The sequence below is a fragment of the Acromyrmex echinatior genome, chromosome 6 (genome assembly GCF_024713525.1).
Source record: "Acromyrmex echinatior isolate Ae372 chromosome 6, ASM2471352v2, whole genome shotgun sequence".
Taxonomy (NCBI): Eukaryota; Metazoa; Arthropoda; class Insecta; order Hymenoptera; family Formicidae; genus Acromyrmex; species Acromyrmex echinatior.
The window spans coordinates 6,990,612-7,003,722 of NC_141857.1; the positions used below are offsets into that span (position 1 = coordinate 6,990,612).

Consider the following 13,111-nt stretch of genomic DNA (forward strand, 5'->3'; position numbering starts at 1 on the left):
GATCACGAAAAAGAACAATGATAGTATCGGCAATACAATACGTGTAGAAAAATATCCAGTAATGAATAGTATACTATTAATAAAAAAAAAGCGGTAATAACACAGTAGTAGTAAATTATTTTGTGTAAAGGCAAATCGTACTGGTAGATGTAACGGGTAGAGAGAAGATCATCAAGTAAAAGCCATGTGTATGATATTTAAAGGGAAAACACTAAGTAGAGGAACGAATCGCCGATTGGATGAAGACAGTCTTGTGTTGATTGTCGATAGTTTCCCCAGAAATAACAACGTAGGTATTATTTTATGATTACCAAGGCATAAGAGAGGATTTTGCGAAAGTAACAATTACCACGAGTCTCTGTTTAAAGAGAAACTAGCGGTTCATTCACCATCAACGATATTAGAATTTACTAGACAACGAGCTAACTATACGATAAAAAGCGACATAATGTAACGAATGCATGTTGTTAAATATATTATTTGTATTTTGATATTATACTTATTCATTAGCATATCATGAAAGATATTATTATATCTATCATAATAGATGTTCGTGGAATTTTAATGTTATAAACGCCATTTATATAGAATTCCTTCTTTCTCTTCTTTTTTTTCTTTTGTATTTTTTTTTAAACTTCTTTAACTATTTTCATACATCAATTGAAATTGACAATTGATATTGATGTAAAACAAATATAAGATCAAAGAAAGGTGCATAAATTAGAATTAAAATAGTTTCATCATAAAAAATCGAAAAGTGAATCGTAAAAGATCGAAGACGTTTTGTACTCACAGAGTCTTCTTCAATTCATAAATTGAAATAGAAAAACACAAATTTTGTAAGTTATTAATTTTATCATTTAACTCATTTTGATCTATATTTTAATGTTTGTTTTTCTAATTTTTTTGCTGCTGTAATTTAATGTTCTACATTTTAATGTCTGTTTTTCTAATTTTTCTGCTGTTATAATTTTTAAATTATTTAACTATCTTCCTCCTTTTTTACTTTTATGTTTTTTTATTTTTATTGTTAAATTTTTATTTTTAATCTGCCTTGAAACATTTATTATCTGACTATACTTTTAATAACTGTCTTCAATTCGCTCTCTTAATTTACTGACTTAACACATTCTTGAGAAAAATTGATTTACTTTTTACAACAATTCGCAATCTATCTCCATCTTTTATCATAATTTCCAAAGATTTTTAATATTTATTATTCCGTTACATAATATATATGTTTGGTTTTTTTTATATGGTTTTTTGATGATTGTTATTTATTTTCATATAAAACTTAATTCATATCCAATATTTTACAGTTTATGTTTTAATATGTCTTTTTCTATTTCTTTTTATTATATTTATGTTTTTCTAATTTTTAATTTATGAATTGAAGTAGATTCTGTGAATATAAAACAAACTCTATGAGTTTTCTTTTACAATTTACCTTTTTGTCGATTTTTTAATGAATAAATTAATTTAATTTTAATATTTTTGTTTATACTTATTTCTCTGGTCATTGACCTTATAATTATTTATTGCTTTGTATGTAACATAACGAGCTTGTATTTCTTTATATATTTTAACATTCATATAAATATCAGTTAACAAGTTTTATATCCAAAGTTTCCCAACTGCACATGAAGAAGGTAAATAAGAATATAAAAAGAGATAAGAGATAACTATTTAAAGAACAGTTCTTTTTTCTGTTTCTTCTCAATTGTTGTTATCGTAGTTGAATAGCGAGCGACTATCTTGCGATAATTGTGCAATTCAACAACTTGAAGTCGGAAATGTAATTAGGAAAAAGGTTCCTGACTTCGCGAGAGAGTATCCAAATAAGCGGAATAAAACGCGGCGCGTAAAACAATAGGGCGATACTGAATGAGGGGGGGAGGGGACGGGGGTGGAAAGAAGGGAGAATTAAGAAAATGCTGTCAGGAACTTCTTAAAGATCACCGATATAACTTTGTTAAGGATGAAGTAAAATCGTTATTCTGCCATGGTGACGGGCGTGTTTTGCGGGAAGCGCGGACTCGCGAATTTTCCGCAGGACGGAAATTATGCTTCTCTCGGCAGGACAGCGGCTACAATCAAGCAGGATATTGTTCGTTTTCGTGAATGCATGCTGGGAACACAACGAAAATGTAGAACGGAAAATTTTGCACCTTCCCATTATTGTGATTGCAAAGGGCGATTTTTCGCGTGAATTCCCAAGCTTCGTCGCAAGTGTCGCAACAAACTATAAAAGAATTCTCTTTTTCATGTCTCATTTCTCAGTGTGAACAAAAAGCTCATTTTCCCTGAGCTTTTTCGGACAATTTCATCTCATGTATATTGTACTTGGTAAATTTTCGGGATACCTTGTGATATGCTATTTAAATATCATGATATGAACGCGAAAAGCTAAATATATATAAAATATATATAATATGAAAAATTTTAGACATTCGAAAGGTCCCTATATCGATAAATTTGAAGCAACTTGAAAGACATACATGAAATAATAGCGTGTGCTTACTGAGCGAAGAAAGAGACGCATACACAGATGCGATCCTTCGCAAAAGGTAAGTAAACGGTCGTTTTATACCGTTCGTGATCTGAGACGTCCGAAGAGAGCGAGAGCATAAAAATGAAACAATAACAGCTAATACTATGCAAAGTACTTTCAACCTGTCGTGAAGCTCAACTTTATGCTTTAAATTAAATTATGCTACGAACTTATATGGCCGTTATTTCAGGAATGGAACGCGCAAACAATATGATACAGCGTATCTATTTTTATGTTGTTGGTTACGTAACATATTGCCTCTCCACCTTTTATTATTAAAAGTTGAACGTTAAATTCTCCATGTAAAATAACTCTGTAGCTTGATCTTCCATGAAACTTACGCTGAGAAGTTGAAAAATTCTGAAGAATTTATTTGTCAACAGATAACAATGGAATACTCTGTGTTCGTTTAAAGTTTAATTTTCAATTGTTTGCAACAACAAAAATAAAATACTGTAATTATAATAAAACGTCCTAATTTATTATTTCCGCATATAAAACAGTAATGTCATAAACTAGGAGAGTTTTAAATCGCTTAAAATTTTACCGCGTTTTTACTGCGAATGTCCTAGTCCTTGTATTCATAATATACTCGTACAGCTAAAGAATTAATGTTAAACAAGATGAAATTATTTCCTTATTTCAAAAGTGACACGATTTAAAAAAATAATGATTTTTGAGTTATTACCAAGAATGAGTTAGATAAAGATTACTTTATTAATCATCAAAAATAAATTAATTTAACTTCACAGTTCATTCGCCAAATAATGTTATCATATAGAGATTAAAAAAAAATCATAATGCCTTTTATAATAACAATACTTTGATGTTTGCTGTTTTTGTAAATAAAAAGTCTTCTATGTATTTAGAGTTAAGATAATTTTAGTGATTAAAGTCTAACGAAGAAATTGTTTTGAATTATTTTATTGATCAAGGTAAATATAAACAGTTGGTAATAGTTCAATCATATCACTTTTTGATAAATTATTCCAGATTTATTATAATTTTTTTAAGACAATAAAAATGTCACAAAAAAAACGGCGGTTTTAAAAAGAAAATAACAAAAGTGACATTTAATCACGTTTCTAAGAATACATATATTCTTTTTGATATTATTTGATTCGTTAATATTAATTATAGTCATTTTCTGTTAAATTAAAACACAATTTTCTCCTTTCCTGAAGACATCAATTTTATAGTTAGTTGCTTCTGAAGTAAAGGAATGAAATTATTACGAATACGTTCATGTCAAGTAGCAATTAAAAAATATCGTACGCTTATTAAATACGCTACTCAGTGATGCGACGAGCTGGAAATGCATCAAGTAATGTTATCTACGAACCGTAAAAAAAGATCGTTGAGACTTTATCAAGCTATTACGAAAGCATCCTTGAAAAAACAGCATCGAGATAATTAACGGTGAGAAACAAGCTCGTCTCGCGAGTGGCGTTTTCCCTTTCGTTACGATTGCACGCCTTACCGAAAGGAGAGACGACAGACAGCAGCGCAAGAAACGCCGGTTCACCGTGGCTCGTTTCGTCCGCGGGCGACGAGGGAACCGCGCAATTATAAAGACATTAAACTTGACGAGCTCGTAGTGCCGAGCCATACCTCATTGAATCTTTACCGCCGCTGAAGATTGCCGTGCCTGCAAAAAAAGGGCGCGATGTAGAATTCCAGGTTCGTCTTACGAGCAATTCGCTCCAGATAACTCGAGGCGGTTCCGAGTCGCCTCCGAGTGTCTCGTATAACCTGCGACCGGGTTTCAACAGGAAAGACGAAACGAGAAATTTTATAGGAATACCGTTTGTGCTGGACGAAGTGACGACGCGCATCACGCAAATTTATCGACCTGAAAGTACATCCTGCCATTAAACTTCCAATAAATGTTCTTTATGTTAGAAACGTCGTTTTGTGAGATACGACCGAAAGAATTCAATGATTGCTTTTATCAATGCGAAACAGCAGTAATCGCATTCAATTGCAATAGATTTTTTATTATATCCTTTTATTTGAAATAGACTATATGTATATATAAAACTATACAAAATGTTTCGTTTACATAAAATGCTTTCTTCTCACATTCATTATGTTTTGAATAATTGACAATATCTTGTAACCGATAATGAAATCTGAAGAACTCGGGGCGAAGTTTTCTTTTCGAAAGCACGTGATGAAGCTTGTTAGAGTTACGATGGGAAGTAAACTGAGATCCTCGAAGCCGGATGGTGAGCACCTTGTTAAAGGTGTCCACGTTGAAGAATAATGACCTTTTTGATTGTAAATCTTGAAATTGTTCGACATATACGCAAAGTACTCTGTGTTTACATACATTATATTATTAAGCACTGTATACAAGTACTCATGGACGAGAGAATACAAAGACTTTAGTCGCTCTTATGGCAAGTCAAAAGACTAATAATTCCAATTATCTCAATAAATAAAATTAAATAAAAGTTTTAAACATCTTATAACTTATCAAATTATGTTGCATTAGCATTATACACGTATCAGATTAGAAATTAGAATTGAAATTAGATTGAACGAACTAAAAGAAAGGAAATAAATATTAAGTTTAGTGAACTTCGCTTTCATTGATCAAATTCTAATCCAATCTCAATCTTAATATTTTATATACCATGTATCAAAAAATAGCACGAGAAAAAAACTGAACTAATAAATAATAAATAAAAAAAATTCGCACCATTTGAAAAAAATATTATTAGGCACCAAGATCCGCTTTGACCGAATAAGGCGTTCTATTTGTGTTGAACATTTCTCTCTGTCATTTTCACCTAATATTAAAAAAATTTAGACAACAGGCTGAGAAAGTATTCACTTCTTCTTTAAATATACCTTTGGATCAGCGATCCCTGCGTAATTTTCATAGTCTGTACGCTATTCATCTTCCCTCGATAATAAACACCCCAAATAGCGTTTTGCGGTCTACGCAATACCTTTCCAGCCGACGGAGCTTGTCTTTTTCCTTTCACGACTTATTGTTCCCTCGCATAAATTAGCCAAGAGCACCGCGATCAAGGCACGTCGGATACTTAGAAAGTAATGCAGTCTCGCCCGAAGCATTTGGATCCGATGCGTCCGGGAGATGTTAAACTGGTTCGGAGCAAGTTCGAGGCGTCAAGCTCTGTTCCGGAGATCCTGCTGCTGCGATACGTCATTCCCGCGGCTGCTAAATCGAAAACGTAGACCGGCGGCACTCGCTCCGAAAAAAAAGTCGACGGCCCTAAAAACTCAACCACCTCTTATTTTGATTGCGACTTCAATCAAGTGGTTTATTCAATGTGCGTTTTACTACCTTCCTTCGTACAATCCGAGTAGAAGAAAAGTAATCTTAAGTAATCTAAAATTACCCGATTGGACTATCAATTATATTATTACATCACTTTCCAGGTAAACTTTTGAGAATCCTTTTCGCAATTCTTAATTCGTTCAATCAACAGATAATATCTGAAAATTTATTTATTTATTTACTTGAGCAAGTACAGTTATAGGCCAAGGACGAATTAAAAATTAGAATCAACAATGAATCACAATACAACAATGAAACAAATCACCACTCACAAAATTGAAAGCAAATCTATTAACAGATCTATCAATTAATATTTTCGCTTTAACAAAATCTGCATAACAAAAATCTTTTGTTAAAACTACACTTGTCAAAATACCACCTTTTTCTCTATTAACCCTATTATTGTACGTATCATCTGTGCTAATAAATAATATGTTTAATTCACAACAGTCAATCATTTCATTTCATTATAAATCTTGTAAAGTAGACAGGCAAAAAAATAAAATCTCTTTTATAATGTAACGTCGACCGTCGCGACTAATGACGTTAATTTACTATTTGCTGACACAAGTAATGCAAGTGAATTGGCGTTCGTGAGATGCCATGTAAGCAAGTTTCTTTGCATCCGTTTATTGCATACCGCTGGACAGAACACGGCAGATTCTACGCGAGATGTGCACGAGAAAGTCTTATGTAATTAAGATCGAGCGAATGGATGGAGTTGTGATTCGAGAGAGTGCAAGTGGTAGTATTACGGTGATTAGTGACGGTTGTTGTCGAGTGATTTAACGTTTCTTTTGCGCTGCGGACGGCGAGTCTCTCTCTCGAAGCGCAGGTGATTTATTACGTTGACAAAGATACGAAATAGTCAATCGATAATGTGTGAAAATAATAATAAAGAGGATTATGGTTGTAATAATGTCGTAAGAGGACGATTAAAAAGCGCAGTTCATAGCCGTGGCGCTTCGGGGGAAAATCGCGCAATTAAGGCTGAACTAATGATTCGGGAAGTGGTACGGGTTAAGTGGAATTATCTGGTGATTAGCGACGGTTATTACGGGTGATTTAGTCTTCATCTTTATTTGAATAGATGAATCGGCCGCGTTAAAAGCGTATTACGCATTTAATCAGATAGACCGGAGTATGTAAATAAAGAACTTTCTCTTTAAATGTAAATAACTAAAATATTATAGATCTTTGTTTAGTTAAAATTATATACACTGAAAGAAAAGTGTTTGACGTTTGTACTATAATTACATGGTGAAATAATTATAAATACGAGCTTCGTTTTATAATTATTAACTATAAATAATTATATTTATTATATATAGTTCTATATTTAAGAAAGATGTAGTTGGCACTAAAAATGACAATTATAATTGTTATAATAATATTATAGCAGTAATAGCTATAAAAATGGAATTTCTAATAATAATTATTTTACTATGCAATTACAATCACAAATATCAAACATTTCTTTCAGTGTTACAAGTCATACAGTATCATTTGTCACATTGATGAACGAAGAAAGACGATTTCTCGAGTTCGTGGGGAAGAAAGTGATTCGTCTTGTGCTCGAGATGAGCACTTATGCAATTAAGATCGTGATTTGAATCTGTACACACAAGAGAGACCCTATTGGCAAATGCTACTTTAACTGACGATTAGATTGAATAAAAGATAATTCAATTTCTCCGTTTAGACACCTTGCAGAAGTAACAGTGTTAATTTCTCAGTCAACAGCGATTTACGCTCAGAAAACTAATTGAAGTGCAAGTGAAGATGTTTATGTCTACGACGTTTATGTGACGTCTACGATGATCATGAAAAACTTCACTTTCTAAATTTTTTTTGTAGGCACATCGTAAAAAGCTTGACACTGAATAACATTTGCATCTCAATGGATTATACACGTTATAAACGCGTACAGAAATAAACCAACGATGAGAAGTGGCGGCATAATTTTCAGGGAAACCGCACGGCGGAACACCGCGGTTAGTAACGATCGGCAAAGCTCGTTACTGGTGTTTAACTATCATTTAGACAGGATTAAAGATAATCCAGTGGTCGGTGTCGTTATAGATATAGCGAAAGCGCGAGCTACCACTTACGGTCGTCGCGGTAACTCCCGATTAAGGTCGATTTATTACCCGGCGAAGGGTACCCCTTCTGAAAGGGGAAATGTGAACGGAGATAGGGGAAGGCCGCTAAATATATCTCTCGATAGGCTTATCGTGGGTGACTATTATAATTCCCGGAAATAAAGAGTTCTCCATTGAAGAATGATTTATGAGAAGTAGCCTATATGATATCTTTCTTTAAGTGAATGAGAAGAACAGGAATCAAGTTTTCACGGAGTATATATAATATTTCTTCGAAAGGAAGTAAAGTATACGGAAAGACCAGTTTTGCTCAAGTATTTAAAAACTTAATTATATTGAGAAAAATGTCCCGATTTGTTTAAACAAAAAGATCCAACAAGAATGACATTTCAGTAAGATCAAATAAAATTTTTGATAATTAGATAAACGAACAACATTATGATAGAAATTCTGTTTTGTCTCACCATAAATGCTATTCTTGTTGAATTCATTTGTTAGTTCAACCAAAACTTTTCTCAGTACAGATCTAAAAATAAATTTGTTGGACCATTAAAATAATTATAGTAGTAGAACTCTTACACTGAAAAAAATTCTTATTGAAAATGGATAAATCAGAATTTTCTAAATCTATATTTCTTAAATCTATTATTTTTTTCAGTTGAGATAACCAAATGTCCAATTATGATGACCGGAATTGATTGATATAATCAGCATCTTACTGGTTCGTTCATTTTCAATTAAAATTTTTTCTCAATATAAGCATGATGACCTGCAAGCATGATGCTGCAAAGTTTTGACATTCTAGTAACCTTACTTACCCTGTATAATTATTTTGATAGTTCAATAAAATTATTTTCAAATATTTGTACCTAGCTAAACTTTTAGATACTTCAGCAGAACTCTTTTTTTTCTGTGAAGTCTTTAAACCATTTCATAAGTGTCTAAAGAAAATGGGATCTGAGTCGCGAGTTTATAGAGAAAGTTTATCGCTCCCTGGGATCGGGGCGACTGTAAAATAATATTGCGGAGCAACGCATGGATGCACAATTTGTCAAACTCGGTGCATGGTGTAAACTGCATTACGAAGGGGACATTTCGTTCTAGATGTTCCAGGTATTCCTTGGAAGCAGCCGCCGTATGGTGTGCGGCGTATTAAATAATCTGTAAACACATAGCGATGTACGATGTACGCCGCGATAAAGGAATTCTCGCGATATGATATATTCCTGCTTTACTTTATAAGTTCGTATTAGTGCATGTTCAATTAAATAGTCATACGTGTGTTCGCGCGTATGTGTGATGGCCGAGTATCCCCGATGAATAACGTGGCGCGCGCGGGTTAAGCCGCTTTCAAAAATATGCCAGGACCCATAGCTCCAGTCGACCTCGGGCAGCATCGTCGAGCAGCAATCGAGACTTTGTCGGCCGACGGCGATAATGTCGGAGGTGGTAGACTATGGGTAAGGTCAAAGGCGAGCTCGAGAACTTCCCTTACCTGAAGGTTCAAAGGAGGAGGTCGGGCATTGTTAGTAGCGACTTATTGAGGGAGAGCGAATCCGGCGCCCAAGAGAGTCGCTACCACGGTGAATTATCTCATATCGACATTACGGTTCATTGTAATCGGTTGCGGGATTATCGATTTTTCATTTATAACCCAAGAGAGGTAAGGGGAAGTAACTTCCTGCACGTCGTTGAAGGCCAAAGCCGCGTATTTTTAGCGACCGCGCGCGCTCGGGAAGCGTGAAATTTGCGAAAACGCGAAAATACGCTCTCGCTCACGCAATGGAACAAAAAAAGCATCGCACTACCGATTAATCCGCAAATTATATTTTAAACTAGTTCAAAAAACTGCATTCTATATTATATTATGTGCATCGATAGTCGTAAACTACAAGTTATAAATATAAATTTCGTCTTAGGCGAATAATTAAGATTTCCTATCTTAGCAAAACTAAAATTTAAATTCTTTATACAATAACATGATTAAAAAGTAAGATATTGAAATTAAAAAATGAAATACATGCAATACGGGCATGACTTCAGATCAGAATTAACGTAGGTAATCTTTTTTTACAAAAAATTTCAAATACTGCAAAAACCTCAAGTTAATCTCAATTATTTTGGAAACTTAACGTGCTAATGAAATTTGATTTGCATTGATATTATTTTCAAAAATCTATAAAAAAACATCTTATTTGATTAAAAATAATTTTTGACTGTCAAAACTATAGTGTTGCATTATCAGAAAAATAAATTGTAAAATAAAAATAACAAGGCTGCAACGAGATTGCGCAGCGTCTTTGGACCGGAATAATAATACCGCGATCGAGAATATTAGTGAACATTATTAGTGAACAATAGTTCATTTTGTCGGATTAGTTTGCATTGAATAACGATTTTTAATTTACTCGCATAAACCCTACAGTTTGTTTTTTTTGCTGGTCATGTAACTAACTGGCTTCCAACTAACAAAGACTGCCCCGAGCAATAATGTTGAAGCCGCTCAGTTAAGTCAAAGGAATGTTCGAACCCGTAGGTGAAGAGCAGCTCGACTTCAAGCAGCGTATTCGAGCTACTTTGAGACGAAGTTGTTCTTAGGAAGTTCCAAAGAAGGATGTTAACAACGAATAGCATAAATAAATTCTTTTGAAATCCCTCGAAGAAATCCACCGTCAATTGACATTGGCAAATGATCGTTAAATAAGATGAAAGGATACTCTTAAGTCGACAGTATAAACAGCGCAAAGTGAAGATTTCAGAGGAATACATGAAATTTAATCGGCCTCAAAAGCAGTTGTTAACAATAGTTAATTGAATGTTCTCTGTTTGCCTATCTGTTATAAACAGAATCACGATTTAAAAGGAGAGAGTTAATTAAACTACACTTAGAGCTAATTGATGTTAGTATGAAACCGTCCATTAGACAGTTAATACGAACTTTGTTTAATAACTTCACACTGCAGCTATCGCAGAAGTCATTTTCATATTGCATGTATGCAGCTTCTCTCTGTGACCAACTTGGTTTAAATATTGTTCTGTGTAGATATATATCTATATTACTTTCTTTCTCTCTCTCTCTCTCTCTCTCTCTCTCTCATCTGCAGTCTCCGTATCTATACAAGTTTCTGATATCTAGTCCATTCTATTTTAGGAGCCCTATGGCTTATGCGTATAAGATGCAATCGAAATTGTGATACAATCTAGAAAGAAACGGAGGAAACTTATTGTATCTCATCTCTTGTCTTATTTTTTACACTTATTTTTACACGAAACAGCCCTTCTTTTCTGAGATAATTTTGGCTCTACTTTATATATGTATAATTCTATATATAAATGAATTCTTGAATATAAAAAATGTTTTGTGTGCATCAATTTGAAATTTCTTGCCTTATCTTTTCTTATAAACCGACAGGCTATAAACGAGACATATTGTCAAGATGGTTGCGAGATGACTTTCGATAACCGACTGAAGTGTTCGACATGATATCGATTGCAAACATCAGCCCATAATGTATCGCGACATTGCGGACTATCGCGCGCATAAAAGCACATCTAGCATCCCCGATAAGAAGTACTTTTAAGAGCGATACCTCGTTTGTATCCGATACTCGACTTTGATATCTACACTTCTTCGCTTTTTCAGGAAGACATTCTCGTGACTATCTCGATTTCTCGCTCGCAAACCGTGAAATTAATTACTTGGATGATACCACATCTTGTTGATAAATGATTTTCTCTTAAATCGCTAAAATAGACGAAAAACATACGCGCGATTTCCTTGAGCAATAATGAAGTCAGAGTTGAGACAAACTCGTTATTTACCGTCGTCATTTTAGCGAAAAACATCCACTTGTGGGATAAAAGCAAAGCGGATTACGTAATTTATTTGCCATTTATCATGAAATGAATTAAGATCTCTACGAGAATTGACAGAATATGCATGGAACGGGATTATTACTGTAATCGATCCGACTATATTACTTCGCGTCAAACTCTGCAGTAACTCCACATCGGTTTCTGGAAGTCGATTAATGTAATTCGGACGTGGCGATGATTAATGAATAATTATAATCAATTTCTGTATGTAATAAACGTAGCATATGCACCGTATATAAAGTCGAATAATGAAACGGAACGAGTTAATTCGATCAATTAAACGAATTTAATAAATAATATACGTAATAAATAAGAGAATATTTTTCATATATATATATCCATCTCAATGTTTCGAACTAAAATTAATATTTGCCGTGGGAATTATTTCGCCCGTTGAACGTTGATATATGACTAAAGCTCACCACGAGGAGGACACATCGATTTTCAGAAGTTACGCCGCCGCATCCGAGCCAGCTACCGATGACAGCCAGTACACCTGCGACGATCAAGGCGTAGGCCAAAGTAGGATACGTCGACGTGGACATCAGTGACACGTAGCTGTGCTTCGCTGCCACCGTCCAGATACCGATGCCACCTACCACCAGTCCGGACAGCTGCAACACATGAACGAGAGATCCTCAATTTAATTTTACGCAAGCATGCAATGAAACGTCACGAAACACCCCGTCGCGATGTGATTTACGATTTATACACAGCCTGTCTTGTATTTTATAATTGCAATAACTACGAAATCATTTATTTTGCTGTACACGAAAAAGGCGGTTTTGCTGAAATATTAAAAAATTTAGTTAGATATTGATCTAAAAATAATTTTGTTTTTGGATTAAAATAATTATGTGATTCTCAAATTGATTGTATAAGAATGTCAAAACCTTTTGCAGCATTACTTATCATCATGCTTCAGATTCCTATGTAATTTCCTATGTATTTTCATCTGTTCCAGTTAAAGTTTTAGATACTTTAACAAGATCGTTCTTTTCGTATTTACATTAATACTACATATACAACTCGTGTACTTGTCACTTTTGTAGCTTTTTTGCCATCATTCTGTGCCTTTTTTTCGGGATGTAGTAAAGCGTTTCTTGATAACGCAACTGATGCAAATAAGATTTCTCTCGATACGCCGAAATGAAAATTTTTATCATCGCTGACAAAAAAGGCTTCTCCAGAATTGACTTCTCCGGTGTTCAAACTTTATCTTTTACAGGCAGCATCTCCCTGTTCCTCTCTTTCCTTTCACAGAAATGAATT

At 34.0% G+C, this 13,111-nt stretch overlaps 1 protein-coding gene and 1 long non-coding RNA gene across 3 annotated transcripts in view; both read right to left on the minus strand.

Moving 5' to 3' along the window:
* The window catches only part of LOC105154091 (CD151 antigen), a 127,595-nt gene that overhangs the window by 13,911 nt on the left and 100,573 nt on the right, over positions 1–13,111 (minus strand). For both annotated transcript variants that reach the window (XM_011069367.2, XM_087406940.1), the window contains exon 4: positions 12,262–12,453. In XM_011069367.2, the coding sequence (XP_011067669.1) occupies positions 12,262–12,453 (192 nt within the window). The remainder of the gene's footprint in view (positions 1–12,261; positions 12,454–13,111) is intronic.
* LOC147909327 (uncharacterized) lies at positions 1,698–12,251 on the minus strand. Its single transcript, XR_015545339.1, has 2 exons — positions 5,190–12,251; positions 1,698–5,134 (listed from the first exon to the last, which is right to left on the minus strand). It is a non-coding gene; the product is annotated as an uncharacterized LOC147909327 (long non-coding RNA).